This window comes from Scleropages formosus, chromosome 3 (assembly GCF_900964775.1).
Source record: "Scleropages formosus chromosome 3, fSclFor1.1, whole genome shotgun sequence".
NCBI lineage: Eukaryota > Metazoa > Chordata > Actinopteri > Osteoglossiformes > Osteoglossidae > Scleropages > Scleropages formosus.
The window spans coordinates 24,119,729-24,137,941 of NC_041808.1; the positions used below are offsets into that span (position 1 = coordinate 24,119,729).

The 18,213-nt window shown below is 49.5% G+C and overlaps 1 protein-coding gene across 4 annotated transcripts in view; it reads left to right on the top strand.

Moving 5' to 3' along the window:
- The first annotated feature begins 8,409 nt into the window (after nucleotides 1–8,409).
- Nucleotides 8,410–18,213, top strand: part of LOC108936667 (zinc finger protein 827-like) — a 46,105-nt gene continuing 36,301 nt past the window's right edge. For all 4 annotated transcript variants that reach the window (XM_029250564.1, XM_029250565.1, XM_029250566.1 and 1 more), the window contains exon 1: nucleotides 8,410–8,852. In XM_029250564.1, coding sequence (XP_029106397.1) covers nucleotides 8,810–8,852 — 43 coding nt within the window. In that variant the 5' untranslated portion in view covers nucleotides 8,410–8,809. The remainder of the gene's footprint in view (nucleotides 8,853–18,213) is intronic.

Genomic DNA, 18,213 nt, shown 5'->3' on the forward strand with positions numbered 1-18,213 from the left:
TAGAATCAGGTGTGGAAATCATAATCGTTCATTCCTTTTATGAGTTCATTTTAAGTTTTAGATTTTAAATGTTTATTTTAATGTGTGGGGGGAGCGGTGGCGCAGCGGGTTTGACCGGGTCCTGCTCTCCGGTGGGTCTGGGGTTCGAGTGCCGCTTGGGGTGCCTTGCGATGGACTGGCGTCCCGTCCTGGGTGTGTCCCCTCCCCATCCAGCCCTGCCCCCTCTGTTGCCAGGTTAGGCTCCGGTTCACTGTGACCCCACTTGGGACAAGCAGTTTCAGACTGTGTGTGTGTGTGTGTGTGTGTGTGTGTTTTAATGTTTGGCACAAGGATGATGACCAGCACTGCACATACCACACTGTTTAAAATGATATCTCCCTTTATTATCTTGCAGAATATACGATGAAAGCAGCAGCCCCGCATCGCACAGGTGTTTCATATTTTATAAGGTGATGCAGTATTTTTCAGTAAAAAATGAGTCTGCGATGCGATTACATAGGAAGCGACATGTACGTAAACGTGAAAAGTGAGCGGTAACAATGAGAAGTGTCCGTGCAGCGCTGCTGCTCAATTGTGAGAGCAGATCTCACTGGTGGAAATGGAATTGATTTGGTGTTTGCTGGGCGCTGAAACACTCTGCGTTCTCACACTCCGGAGAGAGTGTGAACAGAAGAGAACAGAACAGAGCGAGCGCTGCCAAGTGCCGTCTCGGCGAGGACGGCCGGCGGGAGCACGCCGTCGGTGTGTGCTGCGTTTTGGACACCGTTTCCAATTCAATTTGCGTACTCAATGCCTTAATTCCGTGCCCAGTGAACGGTCGTGCCGTGGGTTCGAACGAACCTGTTAACCGCCCTGTTCAAATTATCCCTGCTAAGAATGGGCCCCTCCTTTTCCCTTCCCAGGGGGCATTTTCTGGACACCGGCGACGTCTTCCAGGCGATCGCTTTATTACCATAATTCGGGAGAATAAACAGGATTTGTAACACATGAATTTCATAACACGTTCGGCCCCTTCTGTTCTTCTCACAGCTCCTCGCGCCCCAGCCCCTCTGACTAACCGCCTGCCCACTGCGCTCTTTCAGCACTGTCTCTGCAGGCCGAGCGCTCGGCCCGCAAACCAGCAGGCGCGTCGTCTGCCATAAAGAGCGCAAATCATGCATGCACGCACAGGGCACGGTTACCACGGTAAAAGTACGTCTCCGCTGTCAGACTCAAAGCTGCGGGCCACGCGCCAGAGCAACGGTACCCTAGATAATCGTCGTCATTCCTTTGCAGGGTCGGTGCGCTCATCTCCCGAGGTGCGCCCGTTCGGCTTTAAATGCAGCCGCTTTTAATACACCCAGCTCGACTCATGAGGTGTTTCTTTGCGCTCACCATGACCGAATTGGTATTTTGCGCTCCTCCCAACATCCGGGCGGCGTGAGAGTTTCCAGTCTATATTTTAATATGCTCGGCTTCTCAGGCATCGCTTGGCTCCCGCCCCATTGAGCTCTCAACATACATCAGGCCTCGTTTTCATTGATTTCTATCGTCTTTACTGTTCTCTGTTACTTTTTCCCATTAAGATTGAATTAATGCATAAATACTGGACGCCACGTGTGTATGTCATGTTCGTGAGCGTTAAGTGTACGGGACGTAATCGCTACGAACGCAAATGTGAAGGGCTGAACGAGTGCAGTGAGACATCCGTACGGAGTTATAGCGTAATTAAAGCAGCTGCCTTGTTATGTGGTGTCATGATAAAGTTAACTGTTGAAGTGCTGTAATTGTCCATTTTAATGGGATCTGGTGTATTTCGGATAAACGTGTGTGAGTTTGCGGCCTCAGGGATGCGTACAGATTTTTACCGTTGGAACTAATTGTACTCACATTGTCGATTTATGAGAACTGACCTTACGAAGGTTTTTCCGGGAACACGTTACTTTTTGTAAGATGCATAATGTGGTAATGGGGCCGGAAGTGTGTGCGCATGAAAACACGGTAAGCGAACGCTGTATGAATTGCCAGAAGTCCCTACACTCGCATCCAGTCTATATTTACATTTATTCATTTAGCAGATGCTTTTGTCCAAAGTGACGTACATCTCAGCAAAAGTACGATTTATGCATTACATTAAGAGAAGGAGACACAGCTGCAGACATGAGTCTCAAGTAAACTAGTTTGTTCCCTACCACTTGCTGCACCGAGGTTCATCGTTCAAGTAGGTGCATAAGACACAGGATAGACAAATCCCGATACCCACAGCATTTTTTTTAAATTTTATTAAATATTATAAGATACACAAATGAGCAGTACAATACCAGAGTAATGGCTGAATAAAGGTTGTATCTGAGGATGCTTCTGGAATTATGACGCGTGAACAGTTACACCATAGATGAGCTGGAGAGATCTCAGGCGAAGTGGATCTGGAAAAGGTGGGTTTTCAGACCCTTCTTGAAAATAGACAGCGTTTCCGCAGTTCTCAGTGACAGGGGAAGGTCATTCCACCACAACGGACCCAGAACCGAGAACCTCCGAGCTTTGCCTTTCGTGCGCGGGACCGCCAAGCGAGCAGAAGTAGATGAGTGAAGGGACCTGGCTGGGGTGTACCGGTTGATCAAGTCCTGTAAATAGCCAGGAGCAGTTCTGTTGATGCATTTGTACACAGTGACCAGGGTTTTGAATTTGATACGGGCAGCTATAGGAAGCCAGTGCAGAGAGATGAGTAGAGGAGATACATGGGAGAGCTTTGGCAAATCAAACACAACTCGTGCAGCAGCATTCCGTAGAAGCTGTAGAGGTTTGATGGCATTAGCAGGAAGCCCACACAGGAGAGAGTTGCAGTAGTCCAAACAGGAAGTCACCATGGCCTGGACAAGTAGTTGGGCGGAGTCAATAGTGACGTAGGGACAGATCCTACAAATATTATGCAGGATGTATCTGCAGGACCGGGTTGTGGCTTCGATATGTTGAGAGAATGACAGACTCGCATCACTTGTTACTCCCAGATTCTTAGCAGAGGAGCTAGGTGAAATGATTGAGTTGTCCAGTTTGATCGACAGGTCATGACAGGAGGACAGGCCAGCTGGGAGGTAAAGAATCTCTGTTTTGGAGAGGTTGAGCTGGAGGTGGTGATCATACATCCATGAAGAGATGTCCAACAGGCAGGCAGCAATGCGTGCAAAGATGTCTGACACACCAGGTGGAAAGGAGAGGAAGAGCTGGGTATCATCAGCATAGCAGTGGTATTTGAATCCATGGGAGGCTATGACCGGACCGAGGGAGGAGGTGTAGATGGAGAAAAGAAGAGGAACCAATACCGAGCCCTGCGGAACACCGGTTGAGAGAGGCAGAGGAGAAGAACAAGAGCTCCACCAGACCACTTGATAGTATCTATCAGAGAGGTAGGACTCAAACCATCTTAGTGCCACACCTTTGATCCCAAGCTCATTAAGAGAGGAGAGTAGAATCCGATGATTTACAGTGTTGAATGCTGCAGGCAGATAGAGGAGGATGAGGACCGGGGAGAGGGAGGCAGCTCTAGCAGTTTGGAGAGCGTCAGATACCGCCAGAAGGGCGGTCTCAGTGGAGTGACCAACTTTGAAACCAGACTGATAACCATCAAGGAGATGGTTCCGGATGAGGAAATCAGACAGTTGATCACAGGCTGCCCGCTCAAGGGTTTTGGACAGGAAGGAGAGGAGAGAGACCAGTCTGTAATTTTCAACCAGATTGGGGTCCAGGGAGGATTTTTTTAACAGAGGTGAAATTAGAGCAGTTTTGAAGGCAGCTGGGAAACAGCCAGAGGAGAATGAGGAGCTGATGCTAGAAGAGATGAAGGAGGAGAGTTGCAGGGAAATGTTCTGAAGGAGTGATGAGCAGGTGGTGGCTCTGTGCAATATTAGGAGGTCAGCGACTTCAGATTCGGAGGGCGGCTTGAAGTTGGAGAGGATAGCTTCGCAGGGAGGTCCAGCGTGAACCGGGCATGTTGATGGTGAGAATTTATCGGTGATCGCTTTGACTTTGTCTCTGAAACACAAAGCAAAGTCTTCAGCAGTGAAAGAAGAGGGAGGAGGAGGAGGTGGCGGGGGACACAGAAGGGATGAGAAGGTGGCAAAGAGTCTCTGATTTAAAAAAACAAAACAGATCCCAGAAAAGCAGCTTGTCGTCCTTCACTGCTGCTGGGTTTCCGCTTCTGCCGCTGGGCCCGAGCAGAGGGGGCTCGGCAGACCTTCCCCGGCTCATTACCACCACGTGTACGTGAAGCACCCCGCAGCACAACGGTGTCAGTGTTTTTCGGCTATTGGAAGCCGTCCGTTAGCTTTCGCCTGCGGCGACCGCTGTAGCGCAGACACAGCCTTCTAACCGGAAAGTCGCTGGTTTGAGCCCCTGGTGCACATGAAGGTTAAATGCAGAGGGCACAACCAGGGGCATTTCTAGTAGCGAGACTGCCCACGCAGAAACACCCCAAAAATGTACAGTATGTCAGAGGAAAATGATGCAGAGGAGTCAGCGATCAGGAGGATTGCACTGGTGCCCATTCTACCACCCAGTTTCAGACAGAAACCTTGTTAAGCTACTTACGGTGACTTACCCATTTATAGAGCAGGGTCATTTTTACTGTATCAATGCAGGGTAAGTACTTTGAGCAAGGGTACTACTGCAGGAGGTGGGATTTTACCCTAGATGCATCGTCAGCAACCGCTTGTCCCGAGCGGGGTCAAGACAAGCCGGAGCCTAACCCGGCAACCCAAGTCGCAAGGCTAGAGGGGGAGGGGACACACCCAGGATGGGACGCCAGTCCATCGCAAGGCACCCCAAGCGGGACTCAAACCCCAGACCCACCACACAGCGGGCACCGGCTGAACCCGCCGCACCACAATGCCCCCCCGCTAGCCTAGATCCATCAAGCCCAAACCACGACATCACCTGTAAATCACTGTAAGTTGTTTTGGAGAAAAGTGCTGGATAAGTGTAAACATATTCAGTATTTGTTGGAGTATATAAAACAGAAGTTGTAATGCATCCATTTGATAACGCACTGGCCCATCTGTTCTTCGCAGGTAATCGCCAGTGAACTTCTGAATCAAGAGGAAAGAACGCATCTAGTAAGTTAACTGTGCATTTTGTTCACACACCATTAACAGGTCATTAACAGATCCTTGGAAATGACCGGATAAATGTCTTCACATGACAGCTTTCCTAACACGTCTAGGAAGTTCACAGCACACCTAACATTTGTCTGCAGCAGAGCGGCTCAGCAGGTAGCGTGCTCGCAGCCCAGCCGGTGGGCCGCCGCTCCAACTAGTACGGCGTTCCTGAGTTTCAGAGGTGCTGCTCAGGCGAACTAGTTACCCCAAAGTACGTTGGCGTGCGACCGCAAGTGCCGCCTCACGCACCGTGTTTACCGTGGTATACTGCGATCGTCATGAGCACGAAGGCTGGGTTTCTAACCGGAGCGGACGCGGTCTAGACTGGAACGCGGCGCAAGCTGTGGGCCTCTGCAAGAGCTGCCCGGGAAACGGTCGCCTCCTGCGTTTCGCTTGACCGTTCGCCTTTCCAAAATCCCACCGGGCTCACTGGGGATTCTAATTATGTTGTGCTATATTTTAATTAAGAATATGCAAAGTGCGGGTCTGTCACCAGTTGTGCGCTCAGAGGAATAATGAGAGCGCCGGCTAATTGCAGTCATGAAGAGCTGCGTGTGCCTCTGTCTGAGTCACAGCACAACGGCGACAAGTGCCGTCACGACAAAGGTGTGAAAACACACACATTCGGACGCGGCTCTCCGAACAGGCAGTTGGCTCCACGCGCCTTCTCGTCCTTTTGGGCGACAAAACCGAGATCCACTTCTACCGAGAAAATGGGCGTGCGGGGTGTGCGCTTTGGGGGGAGGGGGGGCTGGCTGTAAAATTAATGAAACTATTATCAAAATGAGTCGCATGTATGAATTTTGGCTGAGGTCTGAAGGCTGCAGTGTGCCTTACCATCCAGTCGACGTGGTGCGGAAAACCGCAGGGTTCTTGGTCCGCTGGAATTCCTCGTCTACGTGTATTCATTTACGTGGTGCTATTCTCCGTACTGCGTTGAGCTTCTTACACCAATTTACCCTCCTATACACAGGGTAATTATTACTGTACCAGTTCAGGATAAGTACTTCGATGAAGGGTACTACAGTAGGAGGAGAAGTTCGGTCCTGGACCCTTCAGCTGCTAAGTGATGCCTCTAACCGCTATGCCACCTGCTTCACCAAGTATTGTTTCATGGTACATTGAGAAATTCATGGTTATGTGCACTAAAAGAATTATTAGTAATTACATCATTACTCGATTTAGGGCCAGAAGGTGGCATAGGTGTTAAAACTTTAAACTTGCACCCAAAGGACACGGGTTCAATTTTCTGCTATTTCTGTCGTGCCTTTGACCAAGGTGCTTGTCTTGAATTGGCACAGTAAAAATGACCCTGCTGCCTAACATTATAAATTGCCTTAGATAAAGGTGTGAGCAAAGTGAATGAATGAATAATAATAATAATAATAATAATAATTTCCTACTCAGTTGTCCTACTCAGGTTTGTAATTTCCTTCAGCGGTGGGCGAGTCCTGTTGCTCACTCTGCTCTCTCCTGCCGTTCTGGCCTCAGCACCGAACCGTGTGTTTGTTGTGCAGAGCGTGTGTAGACGGCCCTTTGGGGGTCCGCGCTTTGACAAGCTCCTGTCCGGCTCGAGAGGGTACAACTGCTGACCCCTGAGCGACTCCCCTCCTGATAGTCAGCAGGGTGACCCGCGGGTCAGGCGCCTCCGCACACACGGGCCTCACGCCCCCAATCATTCGGCGTTTATGAGCGCGCCGGGGCCCTACAGGGGCCTCGCGGCAAAACGTCCTTTTGTTTCCCTGCATTTGTAGCTTCGCCACTGTTCGTCATGCACGACAGCCCACGCTTAGTCACGACCCCGCCCTAAAACAAGCAAACCCCGTGAGCTCCTGACTCCCACTGTCATGATTTTATCCCATTAATATATTGGTTATACCGTATATGTATTTTTGTAACGTATGCATCAAAGATGATTCACACATGTATGTCTGCTGCGTCCTCGTTGCACGTGTGATCAAACTTTTTGTCAATACACCTGTGGTTTCCCCTCATGCCTGTCAATAATAAAAAGCATCTCAAACAAAAAAAAAAAAATAGAAACAGGGAAGAAGTGAGGTACATGAGGCAAGGGATTCTCCTCCATGTCCTGCCTTGGCTCTTTAGTGTGCAGGACTTCCTTACGTGTGCCTCTGCTGTTGATGTAGGACGTGCACAGCGAGCAATATTACTGACATCATAACTGGTTTGTCTCACAGAAAAGGGAGCTGCAAAATTAGCCCACACCTTTCTTATCGATGGCATTCAGGACGAATGGCTGCTTTTATATTTAGCGGGGGAAATATGAACTCTTCAGCTCCACATGCGTTGCTGAAGTACAGATGCTTCCGCAGCTCTCAGGACACTGGTTTACCTTCACGGGGGGGGGGTTAATGTGGAGGTTTCAGGTTCGAATCCTCCCTCCTGCTATTGTTCCCCCGATTAACCCTGAACTGATACAATAAAAACTACTCTGCTTTATCAAGAGGAAATCAGTGTAATTAGGATACAAATCTAACATGGTGAGTTGTCTTAGACAAAGCTGTCAGCTAAATGCTGGTTGATGGCTCAGTGGCACAGAGGGTCACACTGGTGCCTCACAGCTCCTGGGCTGTGGGTTTGAACGTGGATTCTGTGTGGAATCCCATGTTTGTGTGAGTTTCCTACAGGCGCTCAGGTTTCTTCCCACAGTCCTGTCCTGGGTGTACCTTTCTCCATACCCTATGCTTCCAGGATAGGCTCTGGACCATTGTGACCCTGCCCTGGACAAGTGGTTATTGCTCATGAGTGAAAGATAGGTGTTAATAACCATGTCTCACTTTGCAAAATTATTCACTTAGAAAATAGCAAAGGAAGCAGAACAGGTGACTGTCACCTTCCTTTTGTGCCTGAATTTACTCTGAAAAGAGGTTTAAAATGCAGTTATCAAATGACATGTCACATAACTATTAATCTTATGCTGAAGATATGTCCGGTTGTTTCAGAATAATTTTTTCTTATCTATTTTTTTTTAATTTGCATTAAATGGAAAATACAGGGCATTTTTGAAAATACAACAGTTATCCTGTAGGTACTATTTTTGCCATGTAGATATAGTAATGTATGTGTCATTTTTGTATACAATCATTTAAGTAGCTATGCGTATGAAATAATCAAAAATTTAGAAGAATTTTCGTCGGTTTCTTCCGAGAGCTCGAGGGCACCAGAGTCAGCAGCAGCTCCTCTGCGTGCGTGTATAATGTGCGCGCCTCGGTGAATGTGCTTTTGAGAGCGAGAGAGAGAGAGAGAGAGCGAGAGGGTGAGTGAGTGAGTGAGTGTAGGAGAGAGAAGGCGCGGGCGCGCGCGCGCCGCCGCCGCCGCCACCGCTGCTCTGCTGTTGCTGCCCTTTGATCCCGGCATTAGTGTTAGTTAGGGGCTCGGAGGCGCACAGACACAGCGCGCGCGGCCGCGGCGGAGACACGGAGCAGCACGGCAGCCGCACCTCCGTCCGTCCTGCACCGTCCTCCTCCGCGCGCGCCCCAGCAGCGGCAGCGCGCTCAGGTGCGCGACGCGTCCCCCGCCATCGGGCGCCCGGCGGGGCGAGCGCTCCGCTGTGTGTGTTCCGCCTCTCGCTCGCTCGCTCGCTCTGTCTCTCTCCGTGTGGATGGGAAGGAGCGCCGCCGCCGAGAGCCGCAGGAGGATGTGAGCGCGCGGGACGGACAATGCCCCGCCGGAAGCAGGAGCAGCCGAGGCGCCTGTCTTCGCGTAAGTGCGGCTCTCACGGGCGGGAAGCGGACAAAAGGCGCGCAGCGTGTGTGTGTGTGTGTGTGTGTGTCTCTCCGTGTCGTCCCCCCCATCCGAACCCCGAGCTCGGCTCGGGCAGCCATGTTGGCGCTGCGTTCGGTGGCTCTCCTCTCCGTCGGCCGTCGGGGAGGAGAGGAGGAGGAGGAGAAAGGGGGGGAGCGTTTTCAAGGTTGCGGACGGTGGCGCGAGCGTGCGTGCGTGCGTGAGAGAAACCGTCTTCCGTCCGTCGTGCAGGTCAGCAAGCGGAAGAAGAGTGTGTCGGAGGGGGTCTGACTCTGAGCAGCGGGCCGCAGTGGAGCGGAGGGTCAGTGGGAGCAGACGGACGCTGCAGGCGTCTCGTGCCCCCACACGCGCACGCACAGAAAAATAGTAAAGGCAACTTATTTCCTGTTTTTGTGCAGCCCCCCCCCCCTCGGAGCTCAGCTAACTTTGCAACCTCCACACAACTGCTTTTGTACAAATCACTCGGTCTTCTCGGCGGTTTTACTACACTCTCTGCGGCGCTGTTCCGTTTTACCGAAATTCAGGATTGTGCGTGATGTTGCGCCTCGTCTCCTGTTTTTGAGGAGCGAGTCGGCGGCGCGCGCGCGGTCACCTGAAGTTCAGGGCTTTTGCCTGCACCCCCACCCCTCGCGATGCAGGCGCGCGCCGATCGATTGGCGCCTTTGCGGTGGCGCGCGGCAGTGTGCCCGCGGAGGGGAAAAATGGGGCTCCGGGAGCCGGGATCGAGTCCGCAGGAGGTTCCCCAGAAGACGGGGACGGGGATGCCCGGCTGGAGCTGATCCGCACACCACACAAGGAAGGAGGAGAAACACACTGGAGTGACACTCGCTGGAGTTAATAGGCAAGAAGAGGTCACATAACAGTGTGCAAATAATAAGGGAAAAGTAGCACTGGGGGCTCAGGTCCACTCTCACAGACAGAGCAGAGGTCCGTTCCTCCGTGGCGGCGAGAGCGCTCCGTATGCGCCCGATGGCTCTGCGTGGACAAAATGTGTTTAAAATTATATACTATAGCGACTGTGTTGAATGTGCCCTTTCAAGTGAGGTGTTAGATTTACCTTCATCGAGGCTTCTGATTGGCTGCGATCGTCAGTGTGAGAGGAAGCAGGAAGTGTGTACGGCGGGTGGTTTTGTCGTGGAAGAAGCACGGTGTCTGTGTGCCTGGCGGAGCGAAATGCGCAAATCGTAGTAAATAAAGCGCCGGCGTTGATCTGTGAGCTCGTCAGCAGCGGCGCGGCGACAGGAGTCATCCAGGAGCCTCGTGGCTGCTGGCAGGAATGACTTCAGGTTGCTCAGCTGGACCAGGCTGCTGCTGGAGGTGCTCTTCCGTTTACCCAGGGGGCCGTGCGTGCGAGCCGTCGCCCGTGGCGGACGGGAGGCTGTTCCGAGTCCGTCTCTGTCCGGAGAGTCCGGCCCAACTCCCGGGACCAAGGCGCCGTCCCGATGAAAGCGAGAGAACGGGAAGCGGCCTGCCCCCCCGCCAGCCCTGTCGACCGCTCCAGGCGTACACATTTCGCCCTGTCCTTATTGTATAACTGCGAAGTCGCTGGTGATCGCTGCTGTGTCTGCCGGAATGCTCTCCGTTGCGTTTCCGCCGTTTTTACCCTTTTATCGGCCAACGCCTTTGCACGGTGCATACCGCTTTAGATCTGTGCAGCAAAGTAATTTTTACTGTATCAGTTCAGAGTAAGTGCCTTGATCAGGGTACTATGGCCGGGGGTTGCGCAGCACAGGCTCCTGATGTAGTACTTGAATTGGTGATGTAAAAATTACCCTGCTGTTAACATTACATTCACTCATTTAGCTGATGCTTTGCATCAGCGTCTTACAGTTTTAAACTACTTACAACAATTTAGCCGTTTATGCAGCAGGGTCATTTCTTTGCTGGAGCAATTTAGGGCAAATGCCTTGCTCAAGGGCATTATAGTAGGCAGCTGGATTCAGACCTGCGACCTTCGGATCTGAAGGTGGAAGCCCTAACCGATGTGCTACCAGCTGTAGTAAATGTTGTTTAGGTAATTTTAAACTTGATGATGTACCGTTGCATGCTGCCTTGAGCAAACGTTTGAGCTGAATAATCATATATGTGTTATCAGTACATGACTGGACTTCAGGTGACCAGAGACTGGAATGACCGGACAGTGCAGTGCAGTGCATCCTCTTTTTTAAAAAAATATGTTCCAGAATTTAAAAAAAAAAGAGAAAATCAGCAAAATGCAACATACAAATTGTTGAAAATCTCTGTATTTCAGTAATTTACTTGGACGGGGGGGCACGGTGGCGCAGTGGGTTGGACCGGGTCCTGCTCTCCGGTGGGTCTGGGGTTTGAGTCCCGCTTGGGGTGCCTTGCGACGGATGGGCATCCCGTCCTGGGTGTGTCCCCTCCCCCTCCAGCCTTACGCCCTGTGTTGCTGCGTTGGGCTCTGGTTCCCCGCAACCTCGTATGGGACAAGCGGTTCAGATGATGTGATGTGATACTTGGACAGGTATTTAAAAAAAAAAAAAAAAAAATTATTCATTTAGCAGATGCTTTTCTTCAAAACAATGTACATCTCACAGAAAAGAGTACTAGAGTATTTTATGATAAATGGCGTCACAATTGTTTGTAATTTATTCTTAGTGGTTGGTTAATTAGCAGAATGAAACTTACGTTGTTAAAAATTAACCATCTATGCAAAGCAGAGGTGTTTGGAGTTTCGGCACCCATTGTTTTTATCTTCTCGGGAACTTCCATTTTTATGTAAAAACTCTACATGAAACAGAGAGACAGTGCATTTCTCACTCAGGGAAGAAAGTGGTCGTGATCTTGGGAAAAGTTGTGCCCTCCTCCTGCTTCGGCTTGCTCCGTGTCTCGGCTTAGCAGGGCACCTGGCCTGCTGGTGGCGCTCTCTGGGGCATTTGGCAGATGTGGAGGAGCGGTGACTTCATGCAGGTCGCCGGAGCCTTGGCGTCACCCGCCACACGCACGCAAATCTGTGTATCTCTGTGTGGGGGTATGACGTACGCCGAGGCAATAGATGTTGTCCTTCCATAAGGATCAGTGACGAAGAGAGCGCCAAGTTCGCATTTGTGGTCCGTATTTGGCAAGTGATACGACTGAGCGTCACGACTCTTTTAACGTATGCATCATTTGTACCGATTTGTGAGGGGTTCCGAGTCCGCGTTTTATGGTCCAGGCATCCTGAGCTCCTGTGCCGTGGTCTCGGAACGTTGCCGTGAGAAGTACAAAATGATCGTTTTACAAACAGTTTAGTGGTGATGGGGGAAACACACTTTGAAAAGCCAAGTCAGTTTCGGTGAGGTACAGTTGGAAATATCTGATGGCTGCCGCGAAGCAGCTTCCGGGGGCTCCAGAGTTATTCTCGGAATCTTGACTCAAATGTTGAGATGGTCCAAGTGTTCTGCAGCCCCGGCCTGATAGACGTTCAGTGTGTCCAAACGAAATGTTTACCGAGTTCTAGTTTTAATAGACTTTCTTGACATGAGGGCAGCCTAAGTATTAGTATTTCTTCCAGAGACATATGTTTTGCATTTTCTTGTTATTAGCCACTACTTAGCTGATGTCTTTGTTCAAGGTAGTTTGCATTGTTAGGTTTGTGTACTATATTTATATTTATTCATTTAGCTGATGCTTTTCTCCAAAGCGACTTACACTGTTACAATTATTTACCCATTTATACAGTTGGGTAATTTTACTGGAGCAATTTAGGGGAAGTACCTTGCTCAAGGGTACTACAGCCAGAGGTGGGGATCGAACCTGTAACCTTTGGGTCCAAAGGCAGTAGCTCTAACCACTACACTACCAGCTTCTGCTGAATTTACCCCTTTACTCTGTGTGTAATTTTCTCCGTGTGAGCTTTGGGTAAATACCTTGTGAATTCAAACCCAGGTGCTTTGATCGCATGGTGATAGTCCCTCTAACCACTACGCCACCTGCTGCCCCATCAATTCCTCTCTTAATAGCTGTTGTTTTTTACATTTTAATAGTATGAAAGAGGAGGGCTGCAGCCCATTTGTGTTGAGCGGACAACCCTGACTTTATCATATAATCATAATCGTATTTATCTTTAATATGTGTAACCTTTTATTGAACTCTGGACTGCCATATTAAAAACTGCTGTATTATAACGTTTTATCTTCCTGTAGTGGTCTGATCTTAATATCTGTTTGAGATTTTTATTTTTTTCTTCCTCGAGTTGAATGCCTGAAGAGCTTGGGTCACCATTTCGAAGCGAAGGGTAATTGTGTATTGTTGGAACACACATGGTGCTTTTCCAGTCGAAAACATTTTCTTGGCAGCGCCGTTTCTGAGCGGACTTCTTGAAAACGACAAACAGCTGTCACGACGCACTTTTTCCCCCCTTGCGTTCTCTTTCAGCGCTACTGGTCTAATAAAGTAAAGGTCTGGCCCGTTAATATCGTCTAGTTTTCGGCCCTCCTTCAGCTGCAGTTTGACACAGAGCAGACAATGCGATAAATAACCGTGGAGCGTAAGCAAGCGATGCACCGAGATTCACGTAATTACTTAGGGTGGTTTAAGTATTTTAAAGGTCATTTAGCCTACATCTTAAGAACGAACTTGCATCCCCCCCGAGCTAATGAAATCCTGATGCCAGTATGAGGATCTTGATCCTGTGCTCGTGTAGAGAGCAAGAACGCTTAATAGTTGCTTCTTGGCTCCTGCTGTCGTACCTTTGAGGAGTACGTGCTCTGAACTGGTAAGTGGGCTATCTTTTAAGTTGCCCTAATAGAACAGTGTTAGCTAATCAACAAATAATCATGAAAATCTAAAATAAAAAAGAAATGAATCACTTTTTATCTTTTTTGTGGCTCGGTTTCTTTTGTCTGGGCTGCAGTTCTTCTGGAAGACGTGGGAGTTCGGGCGCGGCGGAAAGCAAGCGTGGTATCTCCTTACCCGCCAGCGGCTGTGGCCTGGCCTCGAGGCTCTCTGCTGCTCTTTAATGTCGGTCCGCTGGCTCCTTTCCCCTCTCGGTGATTATAATGACCTCGGCTGGCCTGGGGCCGAAAAAGCCCCACGTTCGGGGGGGAGAAAGGAAAACATAAGGGGCTTTTCCATCTCGCTGCTGGCATCCGATCCGCGCAGAACTCCTGCCAAAAACCAACTTAGATTGAGACTCTCTTACCGTGGCGGCTGAATTGAGCTCGAGTGACTAATAATGTACCGGCTTTTAACTTAAATATAAATTAAAGGGCAACAGGAAGGTGCTAGCTGCATGCGTTAGCATCCTGCACACATCCGCGGAGGAGCCTGGATCGTAAGGGCAGGAGGGCTCAAAAACGACTAGTGCGTTGTGCGGTACTCTGAAGAGTACCAGGTGTCTATCGTACTGCTGTGTGCCTGTGTCTTTCTGTTCCTCTTTTGTACTTCGCCAACTGCACTTACAGTCCACCTCTGGCCTCTTGGTGGTCCTACTCGCGAGCGATCTGAAATCGCTAGTCCGTAAGATCTCAGTTTTGACCCCAGTGTGGTAACATGAGCTCCCTCTGTCCCTCAGAGCTGTTGAATCCCTTAAAACATTCAGGAGGCGTCTCAAACTTATGTCTTTCAGAGCCGCTTCTGTGCTGATCCCCCAGTTGCTCCATGAACTTGCGTTACACCATCTGCCGCAAACACCTAAGAATTCCACATGAAAGTACTGGTGTAAAACGGTGGTTTTGGACCCACCGACTACTATGACAGTTGTCGTCTATCTAAAGCTCTTCATCTGTTGCCGATGCTCATTGTTTACTCAGTTGTATGTTGCCATGGAGAACAGCATCTGCTAAATTAATGAATGTATTATGTCCTTTTCTGTTCAGTAGTGTCTTATTCAGGTCTGATCTTTCGACTAAAGATGCCACACCATGCATTCCTTGGTGTAAAAACTGTGCAGGCAAAAAAAAAAAAAGAAAAAAAAACCCCGACCCAGAGGGTTTGGGCTATCGGGATTTGCCAGCACACCTCTCACAAGGGGCTCAAAGCCTGCATAGCACGGCTGCAGCTAATTCTATTGCATCAGTTTAATGAGCTGTCACCAGCAGGCCGAGCAATGCCTGTGAGATATGTTTGACTTCCACTTGATCAATTTATCTGAGCGAACGGTGCAGGAAATGCCGATCCCCCAAATGACTCCACCTTCAGATGAAATGGGGTCATTTGCATCCGTGTTGGGTACTCGATAGTGCAAAAAAAATTGTATTTTTTTTTTCTCCCCTCCTCCAAAACATTTTCTTGCTGCACAGATTTTTTTTTTTTCCCTTTTAGCAAAGTTACTTTCCAATTCCCGTTGACCTAAATAACCTGGAAAGTACCGGAATGAGGCATTTTATTTGCGCGCTCAGCACAAAAAAAGTTCTTCCTGGTTGAGCCCTGTGCAAAGTTGGTGTGCTTCTCCCCACTATACATTTCCAGCATCTTAACAAGTCTGCAGCATCAGGATCAGAAGCAGCCCTTTGGCGACTGGTCCCGGTGCGGAGCAGCGCGACTCTCAGGGGCGTCAGGCGCAGAGTTGGCAGAAATGCACAGGGACAAGTCTGCCATTTTATCGGGGTGGAGAGAGAGGCAGCAGTGAGTGCCCAGCTCCTCTGTGCGTTTTGACGCGGATGCATCCACCCCGTAACGAGTGGGGCATTACCACGTGCTTACCTCGTTGCCAGAGGGCCTTGCTTGAGTAAAATGTGGTGGATAAATTCAGCACTAATTTTAATCTGAACGATGGCTGGGGAAGGCTGGGGATTAGACTGCATTTAGTTTCCGCCCACAGTTTCCCAAAATGAGAAAATGACATTAACCTGTACACCGGTGATAAAATTGCACGTCCCGCTAGTGCCGGTTAAGGGGCAGCAGTTGGCGTAGTGGTTAGAGTTGCTCCCTTGCACTCGAAAGGTTTGAATCTTACCTCGTACTGTAGTTCTTTTGATCTAGGCACTTACTCTGAACTGATACGGTAAAAGTTCTTCTGCTCTCCAAATGTGTAAATCATGGTTAGTAGCTTAATATCAAGTCCAGCACAGGTTTTGGTATCTACAAAAAGTGATCACTCCCTACAGCCCAGCAAAGGTGCTGTGCTCCTCCACCTCTGGCTGCTTGGTACTTTTGCTCACAAGGGTTCGAAATCAAGAGCCTATAAGTTCTCAGTTTTGGCTCCCCTGTATTGGAATGAGCCCCCTCTATCCCTCAGTGCTGCTGAGCCCCCTACTGATTTTAAAAAGCATCCTGAAAATCCATCTCTTTCAGACCCATTTCTCTCCTGATTTCCTAACTGCTCCATGAACATAGGTCACATTACCTGTCAAAAAAAAGCTTTGCAATTAGCACCGGCAAAAACAGTGATGTTGGATAGATTGACTGTGCTCTGAGAATTGCACCTGCACATCTTCATTTGTTTTTTGATGCACTTTTTGTCCATTCCCAGTTATACATTGCTTTGGACAAAGGCATCTGTTTAATGGATGAATGTAAATGCATAATTTCCTGGAAGTCTGTTTAAATTTTCATAAAAAGTTGTTGCTGTTTCTACAATTGGCCTCTGAGTGAGGGGCCATGGATTGGGGGGCTGCAGTCAGGTTTCACTGGCTTTGATTGACACAACCTGCTGGCATCAGCCAGGGGGCCGTTTGGACCCGTTCTGGCGTGGTGGAGCAGTCAGGAAATGCCCTCACTTCCTGGGTGGTTCGAAGAGGCAGGGCCTCACATCACCTCCTCCGGTGCTCTGCAGCCAGATGTGGAGCAGCGGCCTTGTTCGCCCCGTCCGCTAAGTGGTTCCATACCCGTGTGGAGCAGTGGGCCGGCACGTCTGTTTCAGTTTCTGCTTCCCGAGCCATTAAAGCGAAGGCCCTGCTGCAGTGATTGCTGCCACACACTTCCTCAGGCTCGGCCAGCTGTCCTGGGGGCGCCGTCACTGCACTGCCAGCCCTGGCTGCTGCACAAAGCTGAAGAGCAGCACTCTTGATGCCCCAGTGGTCAGGGAGAAAAGCATTAACTGGTGCTGGTCAGGTGCCCTGCAACCAGCTCGCCGGAGCCCGGCTGGCGTTACGCGACGCCTCTGAGCGCGCCATCCGATTCGCTGGAGATACCCTGGATACATTCGCAGGTGGTCTGACTCATCACGGCTGAGTTGGGCGTTGTGAGAGATGAGTTTCAGATACTAAACAATTGTAAAGGGAATCTGAAAAACATTATAACTGAGGATTTTTTTCTAAGCTTCCTGTAAGGACCATCATGTTATTTTTGTACAATTTGCACATATGTGTAACACACTGTGTCCATCAGCCAACGCCGGCAGCCCAGACCTGGCAGTAGCAGTATTGCAGCATGTCGTTAAAGGTTTAGTCTTCAAAGATGACAGCTCTGCGAAAGTTCTACATTTACATTTATTTGTCTAGCAGACAGGGGGCTTTATAGACATGTGACTGTTGTAGCGCAGCCTGTTCGTTCAATAGTCATCATAGTGCTAGTATTTCACTACCTGCCTGTAGAAGTAATGCACAGATACGAAAATTGTAGATAAACAGCGGTAGGCGCTGTCAGACTAACTGCTGGTAGCGTAGTAGTTACAGCCACTGCCTTCGGACCCAAAGGTTGCAGGTTTGAATCCCATTGCCAACTGTCATACTTCTGAGCAAGGTGCTTACACTAAATTGTTCCAGTAAAATTACCCAGCTGTGTAAATGTAAGTATCTTTACATTGTAAGTTGCTTTGGAGAAAAGCATAGCGAAATGAATGAATCAATGAATGAAAGTCAGGCAATCTGGAGAGAAGTGGGTCTGATAGAGATGTGTTTGAGACCTTTTTCGATTGCCAGGAGGGGTTCGGCAGCTCAGAGGGGGTTCATTCAACGACATCAGGGCCGAATCTGAGAACGTGCGGAGTTAGGTTTTGGACCCTTGTGAGAGGGAACACCCCTCAGCGCCCAGAGGTGGAGGAGCTCAGGTAGAGAGTAGGGACAGGTCAGGTTCTGTAGAAGTTGGACAAGGGTGGCTTTGTCTTTTCAACCATATACAGCTGGTACGGTACACAGTGAAACCAAACAACGTTCCTCCAGGACCATGGTGCTGCATAAAACGAAACGGAGCTTCCTACACAGGACTACATAAAGTGCACGTGGTCAAGACTTGTGCAAACAGTGCTATATAGTACAACAGTTACTAAAAACAGGACAGTAGTTCCAGTATTTTGGGTCCGGAGTGACCGCTGCGTACTAGTGCCGCGCTCTCATCTTGGAAAAGGGTCCGGCGTTATTGACGCTACGCGGTCACTGTCTTCCTGGAGCTTGTTAGGACTTTGCTTTGCTCTTTCGGCTGTGATGAATTGAGTTGA